Source organism: Spodoptera frugiperda, chromosome 15 (genome assembly GCF_023101765.2).
Source record: "Spodoptera frugiperda isolate SF20-4 chromosome 15, AGI-APGP_CSIRO_Sfru_2.0, whole genome shotgun sequence".
In the NCBI taxonomy this organism is placed as follows: domain Eukaryota; kingdom Metazoa; phylum Arthropoda; class Insecta; order Lepidoptera; family Noctuidae; genus Spodoptera; species Spodoptera frugiperda.
This window is the reverse complement of record NC_064226.1, coordinates 10759679-10779294: the sequence shown is the minus strand read 5'-3', so window position 1 is coordinate 10779294 and position 19616 is coordinate 10759679. Positions and strand designations below refer to the sequence as shown.

Genomic DNA, 19616 nt, shown 5'->3' with positions numbered 1-19616 from the left:
ATTAAAAGTAAATGACCATGTTTGGAACTAAACACTAAAAGCTTAGTAATGTAGTGGAAAAACTGGTTGGGAACGAAATATATTACTAAGTAGAGTACGTAACACTAATAGCACCACTGTCGCTATACATATTTAAGGAGTCCGGAAAAGTTATTATGAAAATATTTTGTACAATAATTATGTACTTACATCCAGATAACTTAAATGTTATATTGAATTAATAGTATACATGAAACTATTACTTAAGATACATTGTATAGCCTGTTCGTGGAAGCAATCTGCTGAGCGCTTTTATTTTTATTAAATCGTTTGAGAGCTAAAGGGATGGAAGCCACACAGGGGCGCACAATATCCGCTCGCCTTGTAAGGTAATACGTTACGCTTCCCACGCTGAGCTATACAACATGTGTATGCTTACATTCCGGAGCAAGCCTAAGTGCAAGGCGCACCGCCAAATTCCAGCGGCGTGCCGCAGGGCGTAGCGGGGGACACCCGGCGGGGTGCGGGGCGCAGGGCGGAGCACGCACCAAGTAGACCGCTGCACTTGCCCGACCTTAATGCCGCCATCAGCAAATTGCGAAACACCAGCTGTTTGTGACAAGAAATCTCTGACATAATTCACGCCATTGGACCGCAATCGGTGCCGGAAATTGCTATGACAATCATCTCCGATGCGACATTTATGATGACGTCGCTTACAGAACTTGAGGAGTTCTGCAGCCCATTCAAACTTAAAAATGCGAACCATAAAAACACGATCTCAGTATTTATCATGTCATAACCATTTGAAAGCACATTTAAAAATCTTTCCGGACGCTCCATCACTTACATTTAAACACGTCGCGAGCGGAAGGGAATCGAGTAATATCTGTCAGAGCGTGTAGAGGGTTATTAAATACCATCTCGGGGGCTGAGTGCACCGTGACCCATATCCAGTCGCTGCACCGGCCGACTTATACGAGTGGACTTTATTGATTCGCAGTCTTGAGACGGCGCCCCGTCCCGCTCGCACGCTCCCCACGCCAGGATAGAGGGCGGTGATTCCTGTAGCCTACTTACTCAATATTCTAAAGCGCGCTCCCAACGCCTGCACTACTACAAGTGTACGCTGTACTCCGTTGCCACGTCCTGTATCAAACTCAAACTTTGTATACCTAAAATGTAAATCATATCTCCTATTCACACAATGGCTACGAAATAGCAGAAACTTCTTTTAAACTGTGACTTCAGAAAATATTGTTCCCAAAGATTAATGGAAGTAGTGCGCCTTTTACATTGTTGTTCTTTTTCTGTTATGACAAAACGCGAAATGTAACGCTAACGAGTCTTAAAAGAATTAAAGTCATGACTCAATAAGTATAAAAAATACCTTAGTAAAATATTATGAATTTTACTAGAATAGTAAGTGATATGAAGTATTAAGGTTAAGCGTGGGCGCAGGGCCAGCCGGCGCGCGGCGGCGACAGAGGGCGAGGATCAACGACCTGTGACGTTACCTTCGATATAAAACTCAATTTAGCGACCACTGCCTTCTAATAAACGTTACGAAGTAATCATGTTATTGTAAGACGTGCCTCCCGGCCTTTTTATTTTGAACAGTAACCAACTAGTTCATTGAGATCCAACATGCGATCATTTACTTAAATAAATTGCAAATAAGATTAACTTCGTGAAAGCCTATTTGGCTCCGTAATAGTATTATTTTGTAGCTTTATTAAATGCGTGAAATTAAGGAGTAATTTCATAGTTATTCTCGCATGAATTGAGCAATTTATAATTACTTGGAAAATGTAACATAAATGTTCTGTGACATGTATGTTGACGGTTATACGATTACGTCTGAATTTACTAAAAATGTTGATTGTAGGTAATAATTAATTTTTATTGCTCAGAAAAAATTATGAGTATACTATTTTATATATAGTAAATAAATTACTGTTAAACTAATTATTATGTATATATATTATGCGTTGATTCCAAAGATATTTCGCGTTGGCATCAGTTGGTTTTTAACATTGTCAGTTTATGTGGTTTTTATGTCTTAACACGTCACATTGAATCATATTAAGGACCTCTGATTTTTCTTGGCTGAGACATTATTTTGTACATTTTCCGAAGGTAGAAAATACGAAAACCCAATGAACTAAATGAAATTATTTAATCAGAATAAAATTCTTGTAAAAGAGGCAAGCGTTACTTAGCAGACCTTACTCCGGACTTTACCCTCGACCATTAATTTGCTTCTTTTTTATTTTAAATCTACTGTTACGAGACTAAAAATACTGATACCTATCCTTGTTGTCATAACGTGGAGCTTGTGGAGATGGTAACCAATGTAGGAATGGTTTTCTTAATTTCAAACCACTTCTCATTTAATACTTAGTAATAATACAATAAAACGCAGTCACATACATATTGTAAACTAATGTCTCCGTACAATTTGAGAGAGTTTATAACTTGGAACCTATATCTTGTGCGCAACTCTGAAGTGTTTGCACGTGTCGTAATAACAGTTAGGTATTACTTATAGCAACCGCCACGAACTTGATGTACGGGCACTACGCCATCAGACTTGTCGCTGTGATCAAACTTAATGAGATCTAGCTTTTCCGGCGGGCGTTGTACTTTAATATTTTAATGTTGCGTGTCCTTCTAAGTATCCAATTTCGGTAATTTATGTTTTACAATATTATAAAAAAGACACATTCAATTACCGTCCAGTGCCCTAGCTTGTTCATACAAAAAAGTCTTTAATCATTAGAAATAAGGTCTATAATGGAGTAGTTAAGATTTTACACCGGTATCCTATTTGGAAGTTGTGTCGACTATTTAGAAATTAAAGTTAATATAAGATATTATCTTGTAAGAAAACTGAGTACAGATTGTGATACTGATTTCTTAATTTACATAAAAAACCATAGCCAATTTCCTTCAAACAACGTACTAGTTAGACGCTACGGTGCGTCCGTGGTAGCTTTGGATCAGCACCTATGTAGCTGTTAACTAAAAGTTTAAAAAAATGTTTAAACGAAAAATTAAATTACTGTAGAGAGTAATATTTTTTCGTCGTCTGATAAACGAATAAAATCTTACTCAGATATCATTCGAGAACACTTGCTACCTACGATTGAACTAACCATAAAATATTATTATATGTCTTAAACGAATAGGGTAGCGTCATTATTCTTATATTAAAACTAAAATGTCAAAGTACCACTTAACCCCACGTGCGAAAGTAGTAAAAACTGAGTTAAGATTACAGAAATCCATTAATATCAATGAGGTTAACTCGCCCATACCTTACCTAGTCACTATAACTCATTCGGCTAACCGTTTCATCGCTGAATCAGTGTGGAGTTCATGGAAATCGATTTGATACGTTATAACCTTAATGTATATTTGTAGAATTATATTAGTTTCATTTAGTTATGTAAAGGTTTGAAACTAATTTAACACAAATCGTTAAATTTAGGTTCTTAGGTACTAGCTTTTTCTTTATCTAGTCCGAGAATTAAAGTCACTATTTTGTAATTTGCTCAGCAGCATAGCAACGTTCAGTCAACCCCTAAAACCTCGTTATGTACATATATACATATGTATGTGTGCAGCATCGGTGTGGACAGTGTAATCGGATTATTTATGTGTGCGAGACTGACGACCGCAGCACGATCATGGCTGCGGACTTATTGCATTATGTCACCGCTTGGGGACGCCCTGGTCTGACGCTTTCCTCACGTTTTCGTGTAAACACGACACCAATCCACTAGAAATTAGATGCTACACTTCAACTGGCAGAACTATTCAATTGTAAATTGCTAGCTTTTCGAAAACGATTTCGTACGCAGCACAAATAGTTTATTCCAATTTTTAACATTCCTGTAGACATCTAGGGGAATCCTCACTCAATGCTCCCTTACACTCCTCAAGGAACAAACAAGCTAAGTTTCAGCTTCTTAAGTCCAGTAGTTTCGGCTGTGCATTGTCTGACAGTTAGTCACTCAGTAATGGAGAACTCTTGATTGTAGTCTATTTATTTCTTATATAAATACTTAATTGTAATTCATGTACACTGTAGTTATTAACTTGGGGCCTCATTCACGAACACAACAGCCAATATTGAGACGCCGGCCGGCACAGTTGGTGGTAGAGCGAAGCATGTCTTCAGTTTATCGCAGAATAACTTTAGGATGCAATATCTAATGTATGAAAAACATACTTGTAGCGATGTCCTCTCAAGCGCTGCATAAAGTTCACTAACCTCATCTAAAAATATGACGCTTTTACCAAACAATGGCAACTCTTTCATACAAACTTGTTTCATAACAATTTTGCATGTTTTGTTATTGGAAAATATTGTACTCAACTTGAGATACCAATACTCCTTGCGTTTGTATTTAAGTAAGCAAAGAATTCGTTGAACGAGTACCTAGGCTTGAGCTGGCACAAAATGTTTCATATACATATTTGTCATGTGGTAGTTATTCGAAGGCGTCGGTGTATACCGACACATTGAGCGCCAACGAGACGGAATCATAGTGAATACGTTGAGTTTATCTCAGACGTTTATCTTCGCTTTATTCGTCTCAACCCCTCATCTTTACCGGTTGCCACAAATGAGTGTTGCGTATCGACACTGCCTCTGTGTGTCCTTTTTGAAACGTGGATACTATACTTGCCGCGTTCTTGTAAATGTCGCCTTGAATATTGGAATAGCAGCAATATGTACTGTGTATCTATAATCTATGTATGAACTCATTGCATACGCTGTAGTTGTTAACCAGAGAACACAATTTGCATTCCTCGCAGTTAATTAACTCTGTCACCGCTACAACAACTAAGTAGAACCAGCAATAGTAAGTAACGTAGCAATTATTAAAATATAACAGCACAACATTTGCAAAGACTCCATTTGTCTGCAGAAGAAGCTCACAAACAGAATAGTTCGCATAATAAGTTGGGAATAGGACTCGGCAGTAGTGAGCCGAAAGCGGCGGAACTTAGCTCAACAATAAAGTTGAAAAATCGAGGGGATTGCTGCGCTGCGGGCGTCGCACGGAGAAAAAACGACGCCAACATTTCGCACTTAATGAAACTGTAGCTGAAACAAAATAAAGGAATGTATTTACGGCCGGCACTAAGCATTGTTCCAAGAATACTCCACTTACAGAGCCCGCTCCTAATGGCCGAGATAAAATATTTGAGGTGTCTTATAATTATTTAATTGCTGCCTTTCTCTATTAGCCACCGGGACAATTTACGACTGCGATCGACGTCAACACACTGTAATTTAGCTCACACTGATTAGATACTGGTTAGATACTGTTTATTTACTAGTAAAATATTCAATATTTATGTATCGCACTTAGATTAAAATATTTTCTCTTTATTATCAAAGGATTAATTTTAATAAAAATCCTTTTGCGTGGAGCGAGGGGTGTCGGACGCTGCAAGTGCGGTGTAGTGGTGTAGGAGGCGGGCTCAGCTCAGTGCAAGTTTTAATTACTTCGCCCCCACTTCGCGAGCTTGTTCCTAGGATGGGGCTATTTCGTCTCACAACTAAAAACTCCCATTTATAAACTGTTTTCTGTACATTTTTTAAACTTCTGAATACGTAATAAGACCTAGTAAAAACATTTTTAGAGGCTTCTACTTATTCAGTTTATTTTAAACCATTCGGATTGAATTAGGAATGATAAAGTTCACATGATTCAAAAATTACTTAGCGTATATTTTCAACTAACTTGTTAGTTTCTATGCAGTAGGTGTGCCTTAATGGCTAGATGTTAAAACATCGAAACTTAACAATCGACGTGGGGCAACACTAGTGTCGTAGAGGCAAACAGTTCTGGGTCGTTTAGATCACGCAACCCCTATCATTATTATCAAACAGTCGGAGGTCAAAAGATTGCCAAACGTCGGGGAACGGCCTAACTTATCTCCCGGCATCTTTCTTTTACAATATTATCCGACATTTTACGTCTAAATTGGTTAATTAAATGTTTGGCTCTAGGTAATCTTTGAACACAAAGTCATCTGGTTTGTTTTAGATTAAGGCGGAGTCCTATTTAGCTGGTTAATCCTATTTTTTCTAATACTCTGCCAGACAAAGCGTAATCAAATGAAATGAAGGGAAAAGGATGTAAACGAAGCAACTTTATTTTTAAGGTTATGAATTTTATGAATAATATTAAACCTTGCTATGATATTAAAATGAAACAAATCAAGCGAAAAGCTAGCTGAATGGTTATAATAACCTGCGGCAGAGGAAATAACACGTCCTGTCTTCAATAAAGGAAGAGAAAGGTGTGGTGGGGAGAGGAGCTGATTATTTTTGATCGTTCGCTAATGCCTGCCTGTGGGACAAAGGCAGCTATCGATCAGCCCAATTCCACGCCGGCTAATTGCCGACAATTGTCTACCGCTTTTATCCGGCCACTCTTTGTGCTGGCGAGCCGCGGTTCGCTCCATGACTTGACTTTTCCAACCCTTGTAAATCATACCCAAAGGGAAATGTTGACACAAATACTAACTTTTATTTTGAACTGAAGAACTTTTCATATTCTTATTATTTCAGTAACATAATTGACCACTCGCAGGATGTTTCCTGCATCAACAACGGTAAATTAAACATGTTGTAATCCATGAAACCTAATAATATTGTTTGTTACAGCGCATAATGGACAGTGCCGAGGCAGCTGCTTTATCAGCAGGCAATGCGGCCAGCGATGGGGCTCCAGGGTCATACTATGATGCTCGCTGGCTGAACGTGCACGCAGACGACGGGACCCTGGCAGCGCGAGCACGCCGGCTCACGCTCACCCCGAGCAGACACTTCGACCACATCGCCGTCAACACCAGCTACAGCGCTGTGCTCATGCCACCCTACATCAATACTGAGGGTACGTACACGAGTTAAAGAAACAAAATTATTATTTCAAACAAGGAAGGCCCCGTACAAAATGTATACTTAACAGTTTATTGCATGACATAAAGTTGTATGTTCATAAAATGGACTACTAGACCGTACCGGGATGGACAACGACACTATCGGCCAATAATATAGAATTAAAGAATTATGTAACAGTAAACTAAAACGTGAAATGAAATATAATTGGTTCGAAGGTGAGACATTAATTAAATACGTAATAACTCGTTTATTACATAAACATAAAGAAAACAAATTGCTTAAAAATAAATATGTATAAGGAAGATTTGTGAAAAATCAATCAACGGATTTCAACATTTCTTTAGAAAGTAATTATAACTGCTGAACGATATTCTGCGACACATTGAATTAGAGCAACGAAAATGTTGAATTCAATTTTATGTTTTACGCAGAATGATAATACGTAAGCGAAAAATACAAGTTCTCTCCATCCCTAAATAATGTGCGCTAATATATTGTTGACACACGGGAGGCTCGGGCCGGGCGGGGCGGGCCCAGGGCTCCGGGTAGCCGCCGCCGATGATTAATGGACAGATTGACGTATTCCTCACTATTTAGTAGCGCTCACTCGAACAAACGTTATTTCAAATCTATGATGAATTATTGTTGACAAAATTACAATTCCCTCGTACTTTTATGTAAAGAATTTTCCCGGTGCTATGTTGGGAAGTTATTAGATTCGATCGATTCTAAAGTTTAATAATTATACTTCTTGCTTGGCTTGACGAGTTTATTGAGCACAAAATCAATGGATAACGTTTATCTTAACTTACCTCTAGCAAACGCTATTTACATTGAAAGAACTGACAGCAAGATACAGTGTATGTGAGCAGACATAAATATGCAAATGTGTACTACCCACCCACAATATCCTTCACGCTTCCAAAAGCCGCAAAATATCGTTTGGTAGCCCGTATTTAATTTAAAGGGCGTAATTACATAGGCCCTGATGCGTTTATTTAACAAACCCATAGTACACAGGCGAACCATTAATTTTTCCGGCCGGCGGTCCAGGAGAAAGCAATCACGGCTGCCCAATGAACCAAGTTTGCCAATTAGACTTCTTTTAATGGGTAGTTAAAGAAAATCTCCCTAATTGGTGGACAGAGTGCCAACAGTGTCGCGATTATCCTCTATTGTATAACGGAAACTTCTGCATTCATACATTATTCATAAGTTTAACTGCACGTAAAATAATTTACATATAATAAACTGAATTTAAACTTGCTCGTGATCGCGGCCAAGTTATAAACCGGTTTATCTATTTTTAAAAATAGTTCTTTAGTACAATGCCGAGAAACATTACTGTAGTAAACTTTACTGTCCTCACAAAAACTGGACAAAATCACCAGCTACAAATAAGAATTATATACATGCGAAAGTTTATGAAAATGTTGTGTATATATAAATAATGTTTTATATCTCTGCTGAACTTTGGAAGACAACCAGATTTAAGATAAATTGTTTAGATTTCTGTTTCTTTTAGTAATAAACCTCAGCATAATTCTCTAATTAAACATTCCCGGAAAAGTGGTCCGCAATAATAACGTAGCTGTAAATTATTGTCCAAGTTGGAGACAAGTTAAAACTTGGCCCTGTTGTCGCAGATGGTGAGGTTCAGAACCAGATCGCGTGGTCGGAGCACTTGGACCCCCTGTTCGTGAATAACTACGAGATTGATCCGACGCTCTCGTGGCAGTACTACGCCTCTTCCACTGGATTCATGAGACGATACCCAGGTATGTACAGCCTATGTACTCAATACTTTTATTTAAAGTAATATAATTGTACGTAAACATTATTTATAGTAAAAATACTCTTATCAAAGTTTGAAACCACTTGCTACGAATGCTACGAAGTTTTCGTAGTATGCTACGAGCGGTACGTAAATGTTTGCGTAGACGAAACACAAACATTTACATTTACTTGTCTTCCAGTGATTTTTAAGTGAAAAATATACAAAGTTAATTTACTTGTTTTCGTTATTTAATTGATTCCAAATATCAAATAGATTGAATGTTGGTACAGTACATGGAACAATTCTTTGAACGGATTCTTTGACTGGACGTGATGTGCTAATTTTCTTACTTATGTTTTTGTCGTAGCCATGTCCTGGCCTCCCGAAGATGGTTACTCGCACCACGCAAGAGACTTCTACGACTTCAGGTCTTCAAATTGGTTTGTGGAAGCAGCAACATCTCCCAAAGACCTCGTGATCTTGCTTGATGACTCCGATGACCTGAGTTCGTCTTACTGGCGGTTGGCCAAGTCCACCGTCTCCGCTCTGCTGGACACTTTAGGACCAAACGATTTCGTCAACATCTATCGATACAGTGACACGATATCCGAACTACACTCCTGTTATACGAAGATTTTGGCTCAGGTAAGCACAATTTTACTCAATATTTTTTTCACATTCAACCATTTTATCTCTTAGTTTGGGCGAGATATTCTTGAAGAGCGTAAAGAGCGGATCCTTTACGCTCAGATTGAAAACACATTTATCATAGGATATTCCTCGAAAATCAAATCTTATTTTAATATTAAAAGTATCCTAGTTTTTGATCTGAGCTCCGATTCATCTTCAAGTTGGCAAGCTTCGCTGAAATCGGTTTTAAAATTCTAACGATTTAAGTTATTAAGAAACGTGGGTAAAATATTGAAATATATTTTACGTGGAAAGTTTCGCCAAATGATAATATTTGAGACTCAAATAATGGGTGAAAGATGCGTACCATGATACATATTATATTAATAACGGTCGTGTTATAAGCTTAACATTGAGTTCAAAGCGGTCGGGCTCGAAGCCACGACCTTTCGATCCAAAGTTCACGCCCTGAACGATGGACTATTGGCTTTTTATTAACGTTAGTTTCGATATTATTGAATGTCAGTGGTTCTAAGTGGCTTATAACTTTGCGAACATTTCTTTCTATCGTATTTATAAGTGCGTCTGTCCGTCGAGATTTAGTGTTTAGTTATTACATTTTCTCTACGCGATATCTATGTCTATTCTATACATAAAATAAAACCGTAGAAGTTTTAATTCTGTGCATTGAAAATATAAAAAAAATATAGTACAGGGTGTTACTAGAAGAATGTAAATCCAAGATGGCCATTATTCAAAACTTTTAACATTTCCTCATGGATGGGTGTCGATCTGTAAGAATGAGTCTCGTTGATAAAACATTATTTTTTTTTATGTTTGTAATTTAAAAGTTTGTGGATCTAAAAAAAAACATTAATTTACCAATCCAACTGTTTACTTCTTACCTAATAATTATCAAAATCTAAGTAAAGATATTTTTTTATATTTAAACCATAATTTATGAAAAAAACTGCGTTTAAAAAAATCCAACTACATGAAAACCAAAAACTAAATTAAAAAGTTAAAACTAAAAAGCATAAACTGACTATTATAAGTACCAACTAATAGGTTATAATTCGGTGAAGTCGGTGGATTCGAGATACTCGTATTCTACAATTTTCAATAACTGCTGTAATTAGCAGTAGTGTGCGGTAGCATTAAATAGTTCGGCCTACACGATTGACGTAAACCAATCATTAATTTATATTGAGTTTACCGTGACTAGTGGGTAGATGATAATTGTGAGTGGGTGGTTGGATCATCAATATTTATTTATTTACAAGCTATTAGGATTCAATGACTTGTGCCCCAATTTGGAGTAGGCGTTTAATCTACAGTTATACCTCTACGTGGGTGTAAACTCATTATCAAGGAATGTTGCATAGCTTTGCATATCATCATTTGATTGCATTTCATTAATTCGTTTCATATTTTCGGGATAAAATTTAATAAAAAAATTCTAAAACTACTGAATCTCAGTATTCTTCTTACAAACCTAAAGGGAACCGAAAATGCGGTTGTTTCTGGAACTGTAATTCCAAATTTTGCGATAAATACTATGATAACCGACAGAATCGATCCGAAGATTAAATTCTGGAGCTCATACTGAGCAGTAGTGCCTGTGAGTACGTACTCACCGAGTCTAATATTCATTAGTGTCGAAACTGTCGAAAATTATAGCATAAATATAGTTTACAAGTACCACTTAGGCAGCGTTTTATAAAACGTGTCTAATAGTTTCCAACGCGTTATTATCTAAGCGCTAACAACAATCAAGAGCAATTACACTACATAAGTTTAATTAAAACGAGGGTAGCTGGTACAGGTGGGCGGAACAAACTGTTTAATGTCAGTACTGATTTAAACATGACGTAAATTCCACTCGGAATTGCCTTTCTACACTTTTGGGGCTTTTAATATCGGTTTATGCGTGTCAATTACTGGTGGGGAACATTGTCCACGATCTCGTATTACTGCGCGATGTAGGTCACGCCAAGATAACACCACGTGAAGCATTATCCACCAACAATTGGACGAAAAAAACGAACACGGAAATATGCCAGCGGTATCGAGATGAAATTAAACGAACGCGGTCGCGAGCACTCTTCTGTTATTAATTAATGTGATTTTTGTACCGTCCCTATGTATATGATTGGAAAATAGCAACTTTATAAGAGCCATTACGATTTTGAAGTCAGGTACCAAACGCAACTGTAGGTACTTATTATACGTTGGACTAAATGAACACATATTTTCCTTTAGAAAACTAGAACAGTACCTATCTAACAGTTATGGAAAATCCTTTCAATTCCCGGTAAATGAATTTTAAAACTAAGAACATTTTATGAGAGGTGATCACAATTGACCATTCTAAAGCGGGCTTCTCGTTTAATCTTCAAAACAATGAAGATACATATCAGCATGTTAGACGGGAGGGAATTGTGGATTCTAATAAGATCTAGTTAATTAAAGACCAACCAGCCAGTCCTGCACAATTCTAGGGCCACAATGCCTTTAGCGTATACCTACCTAATTACATATATATGAAGCAATTTCAATTAAGGTACATAACCGCATACCATCCTCCGAGGAACCGAGGATACATGACCGGTGAACCCTAATGAATTTGTCGTTCTATACATACATGTAAGTACGTACCTACGTAACCTACGTTTTGTTTGATCAGAACTTAAGTACACATGATTTTCGCAGAACAGAAATAAAGGTTTTTATTGGGAACAATTTCAAGGAACGAATTTTATTTTGATTAAACGACACAAAATGTTCACGTTAGAAAGACCGAAGTAAATATCGTGTCGTTCATATTATTTTCTTGAGAGAGACATCGAAATTCCTTTTATATTTCTCGTCTTAAGTTGTCGTCTAGTATAATTCATTATCAAAAAATCATAAGAAAGTTGTCATCCGCTGAAATGCTGTGCTAGTTTACGCTACGCGCTAAGAAAATGTCTGAAGACCTTTGCGTTTAAATTACAATATTAATGAGAAGAAAACCAACTTGGCAAAATAAGCCAGTAGACTAGAAAACAATTTTGTTGTATATACCTTTGTAACTTTAACAATGACCGGTCGTGGTTGCAATAATTAAAACCAAAGGTATTTCATATAGCAACGGCCGCTACAGCTAGCCGCAACCGCTACCGTGGGCTAAGTTGTGGCCGTGATAATATTATATACAGTCATATAGCATACCTACTTGGAATAGAGAGCCGATGTACCTATACATGTACAATATTACCATCAATTACTCTAAATGTCTAAAATTGACAGTATATGTACACATTTCATTAATTTCAGCTTACCAGCTGTCCAACTGTTGACCTTCACGAAAAAGCCAACCAAAATTTCTGAGCAATAAAATACTTAATAATATTTCATATAGGAATCCGGCAATATCGACAATGAATTTTATTAATATCCTTGAACCAAAATGCCATTACTTGACCAAAGGAGATGGCTAAATGACTGACCCAGGCATAATAACAAGAATACGAATTTCACGCTAACCCGTATCATTTAAATATTCACTTATGAATTATTTTGTGTTTAACTAATTCTTATAACTTGGTGAACAAAAATTAACAAAAATAAGTTTCATAATTGATTTTTTTCTGTTGTGGTTTGACATGACAACACGGAAGTAAGTACTGCAAGCTATTATTAGGACATTAGTTTCCCCGAAAATCAATTCGAAATAATTAAACGAACATCAATTTTTAATAACGGTAATATAATGACTTTTTTCTGAAACCAAATAATTGTAAATGTTTTGATCGACACAAAATATATATTTTGTATAAGATTGCACAATCTTACTATATATTTTGTGTCTGTCCTTGGTTACTTTGTGTTCATTATCTAGTATAAGCAGAACTGTTTACCTATCTACCTCATATATAAATAACTTTCGGCTTAGGTACCTCAAAACGCCTTGGAAAAGTTCAGAGCAATGTTATATTTTGAAGTTTTTGTAACGTTGTTTGACGTAGGAGCGCTACTTTATTTTCAGGATTGCGCAGATATGCCAAGTTTCTGGACCTTCTTAACTACAAAATATCAATCTTTAATTATGCGGCTTTATTTATTGCTAGGTACCATATTTATTCAATATTTATTTGTACGGGTTACGACGTCCATACTTTGGTTTAGCCATGTCCTTTTAATTAATGAATATATTAGATGAGCTTTTTACGAAGCAAATTACAACGCAAAATTGGATTTAATAGTTTGATGAAGCAGCTAATTTCTGACGAACGTGTTCAACCCCAGACGTCGATAACGACCTAGTTTTATATGTTTCGGCCACATGGAAAGTATTTCGACACCAGTACTTCCTAAAACCACCTGTACACAAGAATGTAAATGATGGCAGCAAATGCAAGTATCGCGTGTTGAGGCGGCTCGCGGCGCGCGACGCGGCGGTAATTCGGCACCGATACCCATCTGTCATCGTGTGTACGCACATTAATGGATTCAATAAAGTCGACTTTAATGCGACACCATTAACATTAGGTATGAGATTATTATAGATTTATGCAGACAAACGCCACGATCAAGTAATAATTAATGTACACGTAAAGCAACGTTTAGATTCATTTAATTTCTCAAAATTAACTCAACCACAATTTGTAGATAAGTAATTAAATAATACTAACATTATGCTTACAAAGATTATAATTAAACCAGTTCAAGTTGTAATTACTGTAGTTTCACACCACGCGTAATTAAATGAAAGAACTTTGTTAACACTATTATTTACGAGCGTCGAGGCGTGGTGTTAAACAAATAAAGCAGGTGATCTTTATAAACACCTCCATAGGGAAACATTAGGGGTTTGTACACAACCACTTCATTATCACAACGGTGTCACGCGACCTACCATCAGGACATTCATCAATCGCTCGACTCACGCACTACCCACGTTAGGCCTGCCCAGTGGTCACACGACATGCGTTAAGTGTCGGACAACATTTAAATACATATTTATGAATGTCCCCAGCTTTCGAATATCATTTCCGATCGCACGATCAACGGTCGGGTTTCAAAGATTATATTTTTTATTTCAGTGACATATTGTCAAAAAGTTTAACATTGACTGTGCCTCAATTTAAATCGTAAAATAACAACAACTAAGATCCTACTCAATAGTTCAGGCTGAGGTATGCATAAATATGTAAAATTCACAGGCCGATACATTCGAAGCCGGCTGTCGGTTCCTGTCTTTCGCTGTCAAAACTCTTGAGATAAGGCATCCTCACATTTGCTGGGATGTTTGCAGAGAACTATGTATATTACAACAAGAATATCATCTTAGCTGCTCACTTTATTCAGTTCATAAGTCTCGGTGAAGTTTAGTGATAAAATCGACGATACAAAGAGTAGAGTGGCGCGTAGCTGTGGCAGGTGGAGGGTGCGGCCGCGCCCTTATCGCGCGAGCTTGCAACTTTGCTGCGATACTTGCACACTTTCTCCAACATCGGGTCGAGCCAAGTCACAAGATCGATCGATGACTAGATAATACTTCAGCTCCACTCCAACTACATACTACACATTTATTCTCAACAAGCAACAATGATAAAAGAACTTTAAAATTATATTCTGTTTCATTAAAGAAGACTGTCTGTCAAAATGAAACCATCATCATAACGACAAATCAAATACTTAGACACGAGTCAATACTTCAAGATGTAGATTGTTCCTACTTGAAATCGTCTAAAAGGGCTGGTTCGCTCTTGAGCCGGCAACTTGGCTAATATACGATCCAACAATTACCTTCATGGCGAACGTTCTCCACTTTATGTCGTCCCGGGCAAAATGAAACTTTGTATATTTAAGAGTAACACGCGCAATGTTTCATTAGTATATTCGTATGTTTGTTCACATTAACGACTCTGCAAACGTTGAATTTGTTATCTTATAACTTATTTGCTGTTTGCAAGCAATATTGGTTAAGTTATTTGAGACATTAAATACGGATTTCTGATCTGTTTTCACATGGGATTACATGGCTGAACCAATATAAAACGGTTTCATTTCCAAAATATAAAAGTACGTGCGTGTTTTCGTATGAACGTAGCTAATATAATTGTTACGTTTCCTTAGTAATTAAGTTACAAGTTGAATGAGTAATTACGTGCGGCTTATTATAGTGTCGGCACAGTTGGTCAGAGCGACTTCCTTGTTCTGCATTATACTTGAAGATAACTAAGCAATAAACGCTAAACATGGTGCTAGTAGTTGGAACTCATAACAATGGGCCTTCGCAGCAACTTTCAAGGTTGTTCGCCTGCAAGCAGCTGCAGCCTTCGTGCGCGGTTAGACACAACTTTAACTGGTTGCTACTTGAACACATAACTTGGCTAGTTTTATTAAACAATACGAGCCAAGGTGAGACCTTGTAGATTCTTTTGAAGATAGTAACAAAGTTGCATCATCTACCTGCTTTGATTTTCTACCACAAAACCTTCGAAGTTTTTGATATAATTTCAAACATTATCTTTGCTTGAAATATCCAACACGGTCCTTTCTTCTACATATACATACATACAATTATTACTTAAATTGCGGACTAATAATTGATTTTGGCCGATTCTTAATCTTAATAGGATCAGCGAATGGACACAATGACAATGTTATAAATATTCATATTTCAAATATGTACGTTTTACTTCCTTTTGATGCCAGCTGAGTATGAACAAATAAAATTACAGGATTTTTCCCTACGTCTTCAAGACGCTTTATGGGTTTATGGATGAAGCAATGTAGTAAAGTGAACTTATTGAGTTACATCAGAATAAATACTGTCTCATTGATTTCCTCTCATAAGTATGAACCAATACAGTACTCATAATATTTTTGCAAAGGTTCCATTACATATACATAACATTATGAAATAAAAACGATATAACATTAGTTAATAAAATGGGAGTCTCTTATGCAAGTTTGATAGGTATTATAGCTAATGATACATTTTCTGTTTCAGGCTCTTCCAGAGACTATAAGGGAGCTGAAAACAGCACTATGGAACGCCGAGCTATCGGGAGGTGTGGCCAATCTGACTGGCGCTCTTACAACTGGCTTTGAGATTTTGCATCGGGTAAGATACACATTAAAACTCAATTAAATAAAGATTATTAAAGTTGAACGTAATTATTATAAAATAAACTAATTCGGTGTTTCTTCTCGTATTGAAATTGTACATGTATATTGTATATTTCAACAGTATAACCGGACGGGTCTTGGATGTCAATGCAACCAAGCAATAGCCGTGATCGGCGCGGGAGGTGGCGCTGCCGGCGTAAAAGGAGTGTTCCGCACGTGGAACTGGCCGCACATGCCCGTGCGCATCTTCACGTACCGCGTCGGGGGAGACGCCGCCGCTGGACATAGTATGAAGGACATGGCTTGCACTAATAAAGGTAAAACTTAATTTACTGCTATTATGTACACACATATTATGTGTCTTTATGACTTAGAAAACACAAAAACGAATATGCTATATATGATCATGATGTCTGATATATATTGTACCTATCGAAGTATAAAATAAACACACTTTTTCGCGTATTAATATGAATATTTCATGTGATTCATACGAGAAAACGATGTCATTGAATAAGAGCCTCGATGTAATTTGAAACTAGTAGAATTTTTCTCGTAATTGTAAATAGTAAAACAAAACTTGAATTATTATCCTAATACTTTGATATATTGTGTTAGGTTTCTACGTGACAATAAACGAGCACTCTGAGATTAAATCGAAAGTGTTGCACTTCGTGGAGGTGTTGGCTCGGCCGCTTGTCATGTACCAGACCATGCATCCTGTGCACTGGAGCCCCGCGTACGTCGGCGGAAGGGTAAGCATAATACCTAATTATCTGTGAATTATAGCTAGTGCTCATTCAACCAACTCAACATTAATTGGGGAATTAGAATTTTATGTCTTTTAAATTACGGTTCCAATTTATTAAAACTGTTTACTTATATAGATTTGGGAAAGTATTTTCATATTGACATATTAAGTTTGTATTTTTTATGTTTACAGAGCAGTAGTTTAGCTGACGATGGCATGGGCCAGCTGATGTCTTCCGTCACCGTACCCATCTTCGATAGGAGAAACCACACGGTACTACTTTACAGTTTTACTTAAATATTGTATTGACTAGATGAATATTGTGAACGGCATATTTAATTGAAAAATGGTTTTCTTTACAGCAAAGAGAAGCTAATTTACTCGGTGTGGTTGGAACCGATGTCCCTATCGATCAAATAAAGAAGCTCGTGCCACCATACAAGGTAAACTAACCCTTAATCCATTCTACATAAGCACGCATATTATGTTCTTATATTTTGTATGTTCTTGTAATACATGACCTATCTATTTACAGTTGGGTGTGAACGGTTACTCGTTCATGGTGGATAACAACGGGCATGTACTGTATCATCCTGATTTAAGACCATTGGTATGTAACCTTCATTTTTGTGTGAACTTTAGCTTATGTAGCATCAATTAATGTCCGTTACATAGGTATAATAGAGGCCATTGAAATACAACTAATCACCAAATACTTTGTTACAGCATACGAACGAGGAAGTAAGTACAGAAAAACGATACGACAAACGGAATAGGTTAAGGTGTTATGTATTTAAGTAGTTAAGAGGAAGGCTAGTGCTGTACTAAACATGGCTACTATACTCCACAGTACACTGAGACGCTGCGTCCTCTGTACTCGAGTGTGGACCTCACCGACGTGGAACTACTGGTCGACTCCGACGAGAACTCTAGGGTCAACCTCACCTCGCTGCTGCTCGATGTAAGGATGTTACTGTTATAGTTTAGTTGTACTTGATTAAAGACTAAGCTACTCAATTACAAAGTTCTACTCCTGTGTCATATTTTTACTATTATGTATAATACCAAAGTCAATAGTATCTACTCATAACTTTGATTGCACTGGCGCAGTGTCTAGATGCACATGGCACTGCTACGTTATAACGATACGTCTCTTGTGAGTCCGCGGCCCGCACGGAAGATTACTTTATGTGAACTTTAAAAATAGTTAATGGCTGGTTGGATATGACAAAATGATAGATACCTATAATTAAATATTGCATTGGACATCAATAAAAAAACTATAATCTTTACAATATTTCAATAAAACGAATCACTATTTACTCTTTTAGCTCCGCCACGACATGATAGAACAGCGTGAAGGTGAGACAGAGATCGCAGTGAAGGTGCAATATGACAACATGCGCCGCGTCGCCACCAGGCGGCAGAGGTACTTCTACAGCCCGGTAGATGGCACTCCGTTCTCACTGGCCGCGGTGTTGCCAGACGGATACGGCATGTATGAGCTGCAGGCGGAGCAAGAGGTCAAACATAGTCCTATTAACGGTAAGTGACTCTTCTATAGTGAAAAATAAATTGAACGTGTTCTGTGAGACAATTGCTTAGTAGAAAAAAATAATGGGAAGGAATGTAACATCCCGTTTTTCGGCTCATTCTAATTTCTTCCAAAATGTTTGCAGTCACGGAATACTTCAAAGGTGAAAACTGGAAAGTTCATCCTGATTGGTAAGATTACCGTACGACACATACATAAACATTCATCCTTGCAACATTGTTAGAGGAAATTAACCTGTATTTCCTGGTACATAGGGTGTATTGTGAATACGCGTCGACATCGGACCAGACGTTTAACTCTGCGGAGGAACAACTGGTGCACTTCCTGTCGCGCGCGGGGCGGCCGGGCTGGAAGTGGATGTCGCTGCGGCCGCGCGCGCTCACGCTGCACAACGCGCACAAGAAGCAGGATAGGGACTCTTATTATTGTATGTATTTTGGCATTTCTACATAGTAATACATAATACTTAAAAAATCTTATAAATTAAAAAAGGAGTCTACTCTCTTTTACGTAATTACTAAAATCTGTGCATAGGTACTGCATGATATCTATAATTTGGTTAATTTATCTCAATGTCTAGTAAAAAAGTCCTTCGTATAAAATCCCAACGAATGATAGAGATTTTTGCTAAAAGTTACCTCAGTGTATTTTTTACTTCAGGTCATTTTCAGACGTGACCATTTACATTAAGGTGGAAAGTCCTTTACAAGAAATAATACGTATATCTTTATTTCAGGCGACAAAACTTTAGTGCAATCATTAATTAGGGATGCAATGGTAATCAAAGAATTGGACGCTCACACTGGACATGCCAGCCATCACTCACAGTAAGTACATTTCATATTGAAGCATGTTTTGATGCAATACAAAACTA

General features: G+C 37.3%; 1 protein-coding gene across 4 annotated transcripts in view; it reads left to right on the top strand.

Annotated features, from left to right (window-relative positions):
* Positions 1-19616, top strand: part of LOC118276863 (voltage-dependent calcium channel subunit alpha-2/delta-3) — a 57160-nt gene that overhangs the window by 31308 nt on the left and 6236 nt on the right. For all 4 annotated transcript variants that reach the window (XM_035595461.2, XM_035595453.2, XM_035595470.2 and 1 more), the window contains 15 exons: positions 6671-6899; positions 8554-8685; positions 9052-9329; positions 16318-16431; positions 16558-16753; positions 17055-17191; positions 17380-17460; positions 17550-17630; positions 17723-17797; positions 17914-17928; positions 18038-18148; positions 18519-18732; positions 18867-18912; positions 18997-19169; positions 19479-19569. In XM_035595461.2, the coding sequence (XP_035451354.2) occupies positions 6671-6899; positions 8554-8685; positions 9052-9329; positions 16318-16431; positions 16558-16753; positions 17055-17191; positions 17380-17460; positions 17550-17630; positions 17723-17797; positions 17914-17928; positions 18038-18148; positions 18519-18732; positions 18867-18912; positions 18997-19169; positions 19479-19569 (1973 nt within the window). The remainder of the gene's footprint in view (positions 1-6670; positions 6900-8553; positions 8686-9051; positions 9330-16317; positions 16432-16557; positions 16754-17054; positions 17192-17379; positions 17461-17549; positions 17631-17722; positions 17798-17913; positions 17929-18037; positions 18149-18518; positions 18733-18866; positions 18913-18996; positions 19170-19478; positions 19570-19616) is intronic.